Source organism: Nasonia vitripennis, chromosome 4, assembly GCF_009193385.2.
Source record: "Nasonia vitripennis strain AsymCx chromosome 4, Nvit_psr_1.1, whole genome shotgun sequence".
Lineage (NCBI taxonomy): Eukaryota > Metazoa > Arthropoda > Insecta > Hymenoptera > Pteromalidae > Nasonia > Nasonia vitripennis.
Genome location: NC_045760.1, coordinates 4,129,590 through 4,137,789, shown reverse-complemented (window position 1 = coordinate 4,137,789; position 8,200 = coordinate 4,129,590). Strand labels below are relative to the sequence as shown.

Genomic DNA, 8,200 nt, shown 5'->3' with positions numbered 1-8,200 from the left:
TGCTGACTTGACTTAGGCTCCCGTCTCGTAGATAGATAATTCTCGAATCAACAGTTTTTCTAGCTAACTCATATATTTTTGCTTCGAGATTCGAGCCGAATACAATGTTACTCACAGGATAGTCTGCATACGTCAGGCAGTGTTTTCCATAGCTTTCTCCCTAATATGCCTCCCACCCGATTAGTCACTGTAACGTGTTTACTCTCGACCTTTAAACGCTTTATCCGCGCTCAATAGGCAACTTAAGTGTACACAATCGGCGCTCATAGGCTCGTCTGGCTGGCTCTCTTTAGACGCGTTGCGAAACCCCACAATGCAGAGACGCTCGACTGCTTATCTCTCAGTCTACGTACAATTTCTTTTCGAATCCGCGGAAATGGAAAGTCCCTACGAAGTGACTTTTACCTTCCGAGATTTGCGAGCTTGAAAGCGTGAGCTAAGAATAACCGTTTCCTCTGGTGACAGCATCGTCTTCAATCGTTTTCAATTATTCAATTACACCGAGGTGTTAATTGATCGCAGCGAGGTTGAACTGAAAGCAATGCATAGGTATATTTTTCAGACGAGCTGTTCGCGTTTTATTGGCCGCGACGCTCTCCGCTAATTATTCCTCGATCGAGCAGCTGATGCAGTGCGCGAGCGACGACAGACTACCAGAGTCGTCCGGTCTGAGCTAATGAAAATAGCGAAGGTCCGAGCTTAGCTCCCGAACACTTTTGTCCCGAAAAAGAGGCTGCGCTAGCTGCAGTGGCCTGCCAATTTCTAAGGTGCGCCCGCTATGAGCCATTCTCCTCTGTTATGCTGTCTTCTCGCGCAGGTGTATATGTATTTATTTATAAAAAGTAGCTCGACAGCGACGACACGCCCGGAAAGTTTCCATTGATTTCTCGGATTTTTCTGTTACCACTGTTTACCTTCCATTTTCTGGTAATGCGGGTCGTACACATCGCTTCGACCTCCAAATCGCGTTTACATCGCGCCCTCCGCGAATTCAGCTTTCGGCTTTTTCCCACGTACGAGTGTGTGCGTATACACGCACATGACACACCGAGTCGGCGCATCACAAACACGCGTATTACATCGGCAATAGCGTATATCCACGTCGCAGTGCACACAACACACACACACACACACACACAGCGAGGCAACGCAGGGCCCCGTCACACAGACTGGACATAACAACAACGATGAGTCATGCGCGCAGCAGTAGCGTACCTCGGGCATCGGAGCATCAGCATCACACACAGAGCCTGAGCATCGTGTGGAGGGGAACAGCTCGTCGCTGCGATTGCCCGCACGTAGGTATAGCAAGCCGACGGCGGCGCGAGCCTTCCCCCGGGTCGATAGAGCCGCGCAGCAGTCCTCCTTTCGACGCGCCACGAGACTGCTCGCTCTTTCTCTCTCACTCGCGTGCAGCGCACACATACGCTTTTCCCCGTTTGTTGTCGCTCTCTCTCTCTCTTTCACCGCCATAGAGAACCTTTGGAAACACTACGCGTAGTAGCTTGTACCGCGGGGGAAAGTCAAGAGGCTATCGCATCAGTGCTGTGTGTGTACAGAGAGAGAGAGAGAGAGAGAGAGAGAGAGAGAGCGCACGAGTCGCTCCTGTGAACGCGTTATCAGCGAGCCGACTCTCCCTCTCTCTCGCGCGCGGTGTATCTCGTCGAGAGAAGGCTGCAGCTAGGAGAGTGAGAGAGACAGATCTCAGTCGGCAGTGGGCTTCTGCGCGGAGACGACCATCGCTCTCGCTCCTACGTACGCAGTGTGCTTCATCTCTCTCGTATATACCAAGTGCGCCGGGGGTGTGTTGTATTCACGCACGGATCAGAATAATAGTGCTGCATAGCGTTGTGTGCCAGGACGACGACGAAGACGAGGCTCGTACAAGCGTAGCATAGTATATATACCTAGTATACCCGAGATCATGGACGGACCGGCGTGCACCAAGGATGCCAACTCCTGCAAGAGGCCCGTCGGAGCCTCGCTCTGGACCATCTTCCTGCCCTGTAAGGATACCTCTACACTCATTACGATATACGCGGTGCAGTGTAACACACGTCGCAGCGATCACTCAGCGCGCGATCTCTAGCTCTCGGCGTTGACAAACGAGCGGAATATTTCGTCTTTTCGCTGCATAGAAAGCGGCTCGTTTTTGCATCGTTCGCTCGATACCGAGACTTCGTTGTAAACCCGGGCCACTTCTCCGGGTCAGGTTCATTGCGGCATCGCCGCCCGCGCATGCAAGCCGGGGGAGAGTCCATTCTCTCGTACCCGATGCGACGCGCGAAAAGCTCGACTTGCGCCTTTTCTACCTCTCGGTGTGTTTGTGCCTTTTACATCTTATTTCGACGATGGTGAAAGGGCCTCGTTTCTACTAGGTATAGAAGCGCGGAAAATACATGCTTTCCGAACGCTCGCGCGCGAGGCTTTACGCCATTCTGGATGTTGTACATGGCGGGAGGAGGAGGTGGTTGGGTTATACGCGGCGCCGCAAGTTTCGATCGTTGCGCAGAAAATATAGGTTATCCGCGACGCCGTTAGGTGTGGCTAACGTTGGCGAATACTTTTTTTTTCTCGAAATTTACGAATTTATAGTGGAAACGTTTCTGTACACCAATTCCGAGCGTAGACGAACACTGTAGATGCCGTTACGTTTGAGATTCTCTCTTTTCACGGTCGACTTGAATTAATGGCTGGACTTTAGGTATTCGATCGTAAAACTTTCCAGCGCGCCTAGGATCACTTCCACTGCTCTCTCGATCGGAAATCCACGTACTTACAAGCGTGTATGTGTGTGGGGCTTTGTTTCGTGTGATAACCGCAGACCAAAACACAACGCGCGTGTCTACGTCTCTGGAAAATTAAAATTCACGCACTACACGTAGACGCGGTACTGCAGAGCGTCGAGGGGACATTAATAAAACTCCGAGAATAGGAAAAGCGCGGCTCTATCGATTCTCGTTACTTCCACGGACAAAGAAACCAATCCATCGCGCGGCGCATCAGCAAAACGCTTATCCATCAGTGGTTTAGCTTCTGCTTGCAAATTTCTCTGCGGCAGCTTCTCTCTCTCTCTCTCTCTTTCTCTCTCGGGCTGTATAATCCGGAGATTCAGCGGTGGCAAATCGCGCGGCTGAAAATCAATAGGCTGACGCCACAGAGAGCTCGTCGTCGAAGCTTAGCTAAATAAATCGGCCCTAACGAGCTTACGAGCGCCGGCAATCGTTTCGCGCGCTCGCGGATTATGAAGAATTCAAGTGCACCGCAGCTCCTGGCTTTTCTTCTTTCTTTCGCTCTACACCTGTGTGTGTGCGGATGGAACGTGTATAGGCTTATGTAGGCATGTAAAGACGCGGAATATAGAGAGAGCTTTTTCCACGTCGAGCGACGAAGGGTCAACGACCCCCGGTCGGCCTTCCCCCGACCGCGAGAGTCGCTGCGGTTCTGTATTATAGGTATAGTGCACTAGACTACGTGACCCGGAAACTACCGGAGTCACATAGCTTCTTCCCAAGTCGGATGCGATTCAAGAGAGATGATGTTGATCGCTTTTTGAGTGGCTTTTGTTTCGTCAAGTTGGTGGAAATTTTTCTTATTTTCAATGTTTGTTGATTTCCTCTCAAGGGGATGTATGCGACTCGGATTCAGGTCGAAGCATTATATTACAGTCGCTTGAGATTTTGATCGTCCTCGGGGATTTTACGCGGGAGCTGCTGTTCTTCGTTTCGTGGTTTATTCAGTGAACAATGACTAAAACGTGGATATTACGTAATTAATGAGTCGTTACATTTTTCAGAGCGTACACTAGGGAATTACCGGTTTGAGAGTCTCGTTTCAACGTCACAGATTTTTCTTTTATCTCGCGAGTATGACTGAGATAAGGTCAGATTCGTAGACACGGAAATCTAGAATCCGTCTTTGAACCAAATTTTCTCCAAAGAATCGTAGTTCTCTTAAAATTGACCACGTTCAGTAACTCCATGAAATAAAACTTCCAGCTTACTTCTCAAGTGCTGAAGAATTATCACGGGCTGTCACACGCCGAAATTAATTTATCTTATACCTGATGTCACTCTTCGTACCGATATTCAATACTTTATCCTTTTATACGCTCGTCGAGCAGTGCGGTGCTGCCCGCTTCGATTGCGCAACACGCTTGCGCCGTGGACTTTGATTATGAATGTCATTGAACTAACGAGATAAAAAAAGGGCAACCGCATCGTCCATTCCCCTCGGTTATAGTATACTTTCGATGAGCTCCTCGCGCGTAAGTACTCGTGAAAAACTTGCTCGAACGAATGCAATTATGTCTATAGACCGTTAATTGCTTGCTAAAATAGATTCTTTGTTGCGAAATTAGCTCTTGTGCCGTTTGACGACGTCGCTGATAAGATACTTTTTTTATGTGCCAGTATTACTTGGACTTAACGTAAAAATTTTTTAACTTACATTCAGCTGAATTTATTATAATCATGAATCAAGTTGTCTCAGAACTACCGAAAGTAATCAATCATCTAGGTTTATTTCTCTTTATTATCTCCGAAAACGTATATGTCACGTAGAGCTCGCGTAATATACTAGGATCGATAGCGTATGTTTGATTTCTGCTAGACTAAGCGGTACAGGGCTTGAGCTCTCACTTCTACCGCTGACAATGGTCGGATTTTACGCCTCTTCGGAAACAGCAGAGATCATATCGGCCGACTATGGACTTTTATTTCGAGAGAATAGAAAATCGAAGTGGACCTTTGTCGAACATTATTGATGCAGAAATATTTAACGAGTGTTCGGTATTCGATAACGAATTCGGATTCTTACATTAGAAATCAGATGATGCGATAGGTTGTTGTTTAACGATCCACGTACGCATAGATATGTATCTACATCCTCAAGATGCTACAGCACTTAACCTTGAATTATGTCAAGATGCTTTTGTACATTTTTCAAAATTTTCAAGTTCTCAAATAAATAATCACATCTTTCATCCAACATGGAATTGACTAACAGAGATCCACGTGATTCACGTATGTAAAAATAAGTTGTTCCTTAAAAATGAGTGGTTGCACAACGCTGAAGTTAAGTTCATTTATTTTTCATTAAGTTAACGATTTCACTAACGAAACGTCAAATCACTCGATTACCAATCTTGAATAGGTATTATCAAAATTATTTTGCATCCGTGATATCAGAGCGGACACGATTACCACTTTCGAGGTTAGTCGATGAAAGATACGAACTTCATCCAATGATACCTTGTCAATAAATTAACATTATTTTTGAACGAGAAAAATTATTTTCAAACTGTAACATATTTTTTGGAGATTTCAACAAGCACACATTTCTGAAATATCAAGCCATTGTTGCATGCATCGCTACTGCTGCTGTTAGTCGAATCTTCATCACGCCATTTATGCAAATTCGTTCACGCAAATTATGCAAAGCATCCTCATGTCTGATCGAATCACCTCTTTTCGTTTACACTACACCGGAACCAATTTTTGCTTCTCACACTTTGCGTACAATTGAGTATTCATCAACAAACATTATTTGCCTCTACAAAAAGAAACAACTAAAATTTTGAAGATGTATCTTACGAAAGAAAAATTTGATAATTCCTGTCAATGAATATTCAAACACTGCACAAAAACCACCTCTTTTATTATCTACATGTGTAACGAAGTGAATGTCGTGAAAAATCTCATGCGTAATATTTCAAAATGAAATTATTACGATTGGCTGCTGAACAGCTATTGTACAAAGTATATCTCTAGCAGAGTACAAAGTAATGATGAAAATGACGCTAGAAATTGGCAGAGTCACTTCACGCTGCCGCCTCACGCACGCATACACGTACTCAATCTTGTACACCGACCTGCAGCATACGAACACACAACTACTGCGTACTTGACACAGTCAGTGCAGCAGTCGTGACGTCCCTGAACAATGTGAGCAGGAGAATATTGATTCCTTCTCTCTCTCTCTCTCTCTCTCTCTCTCTCTCTCTCTCTCTCTCTCTCTCGCTCCTTTTCAGCGCTTTGTCTCACTTATTCTCTTTCCTCGGATCTCCTCCCCACCAGCCTCTCGCGGTATTTAGAGCCGCCGCCTCTGCCAACATATATGTATTACGTCTATATAGGTACAAGCTTCATCTAATAGTCATCCGGCAGAGTATTTCCACGTTGTGCACTGCACCGCAACAAGCTTCAATGGATCACGGCTGTACTCATTATCTTCCGTTTTACGCTGCGAGTTCCTGGGAGAGAAAGACGAGGCTCGATCTCCGCAAAAATTAGCCGAGATGCCTGGAGAAAGATATCGAGTTTATGCGTTTTTGTTTTTGCATCTCAATTAAAAGTTTTCGCTCGAGAATCGCGTAACGAGTTCGCGAAAACTTGCTGGAGATTTCTTTTGTTGAGTCAAGGGCGTTGCATAGAGGGAAGCTTCTGAGTAATTTATTGCTCACTTCTTTTATCAAAAAATAGCCGCGCACCAAGTTTTACGCGCGATGTTATATATGGAGATATTTTGTTGCGATATAACGCGAAATTATCCATGCAGTCACTGAGTAGGGCAAAAAAAAAATTTGAACTGTTCTATTTTGGTTTTAACGATTCGCAAATATTGCTCTAATAAAGCCAGATGCGCAGACGACTTTGCTGAGGTGGAATATGTTATATAAAGAATTTTGAAATCGAAATTCAATGCAGTTTATTTATGTAACCAGATAAAGAGTTCGAGCTTTATCATTGCTGGTTACAAAACCGACTCTTTAAGATTAGTAGACTGACACACGATCGAGCTTAAGATGCCAGTGCTGCTAATCACCGCACGTGCGTCTGAAATAATTTTTACTCTCTTCGGGTACAATGTAGCTATCTATGCATGATCGAATTACTGATATACTGAACAAAGTTCTTCTCGAAACGTTTAATTTACCAATACCTTTTTCTTTTTTCTTTTTTTAACGTCCCTTTATGGCGCACTTTTTATTAAAAATTTACGAGCAAGCTTGATGTTGGTGCTGGATGTTAACACTAACTTTCTTTCTTTGTGTTCTTTACAGATGCATGGTTTAACCCAGAAAGACTGAATCCAAAAGGTGAGTCTAACGACTAATTTATTGCATTTTCACTAAAAATTAAACGAGATTTGCCTAACAAAATATAATCCAACTTGATTGGTAACGATCAGTCATCTCGTTTGATTATTAAAAGATTTGCGATGAAACGCGAATCAAACGCTCGAATCGAGTCAAAGGACGATCAGATTGTCGAACACGTTATTACTGTTTCGCACATGTACAAACAACACGCTCGCCTTGATTGTGCTTAATTCGTAGGTTATTCAAGCAATCGCGATCAATTATCTCTTGTCGCTTTCTCTTTTCCGCACTACTTGCTCTTGAACGCGCAATTTATTTAAAAAAAAAAAATGTAAAAAGTCCCATTGACCGATGCGAAACAGAACATTGTATGCACTCGAGGGAGTTTTTTCTTTTGAATCCCCTGGTACGATGAATATCTCCACGATCGGCCAGCTGACAAGCGTATTTTACAATCAGTTCCATAAACGTATCTGAACAAGCGCGATTGTAACTCTGATAAATCAAACTCCAGATATATGAGGAAGAAGATCGTTTTGAATATCAAAGAAATCATTGTCACCGTTCCTTACTAGGTCAGCGCAGAGATTATAGCACATTCAGCGCCGACTAATACCACCTGTCTCTGACGTCCGAGACCGCGTCTATTTCCATCTATCTCTTGTACTTTCTCTTTCCTCGACGCAAATTCTGCTTTCCACTCGGTTATCCTTAAAAATTCGCTAAATAAATTCGAACAGCCCCGTGCCTGCGCCTGACCTACAGTCACCCACTGGGTTTTCCCCAAGCCAACGACTCGCTTTCTTTCTTTTTCCTCGTGGCCGTATTTTCTTTGTGCCATACGCTTTCTCTCTCCTCCCCTACATTTCCCACTGGCTTATTGCGTCTCTTTAAATTTTCCGTCTCTCTCTCTCTCTCTCTCGCATCCCCGCAGCACGAAACTCTACAGGGCTTCCCTTCCCCTTGTCGCCAGGCGGGATCAGTCGGAATACGCACTCCGAAAGATCCCGCCGCCGTACACAGTGTATCCAACCTTCGAAAAAGCCCGAGAATTCTCTCTCTCCCTCTCTCCCTCTAGGCTTCTTTCATCGTCATCGT

General features: G+C 44.9%; 1 protein-coding gene across 7 annotated transcripts in view; it reads left to right on the top strand.

The window, feature by feature from the left end:
- The window catches only part of LOC103316932 (reticulon-1-A), a 33,571-nt gene that overhangs the window by 12,723 nt on the left and 12,648 nt on the right, over positions 1 to 8,200 (top strand). For 3 of the 7 annotated variants that reach the window (XM_031929907.2, XM_031929911.2, XM_031929909.2), the window contains one exon: positions 7,064 to 7,099. The exons of 1 other annotated variant lie outside the window; for it this stretch is intronic. In XM_031929907.2, the coding sequence (XP_031785767.1) occupies positions 7,064 to 7,099 (36 nt within the window). Of the gene's footprint in view, positions 1 to 1,244; positions 2,007 to 4,872; positions 5,025 to 7,063; positions 7,100 to 8,200 lie in introns of those variants that run through there. 3 more of the 7 variants (XM_031929912.2, XM_031929914.2, XM_031929913.2) reach the window with 3 other exon arrangements.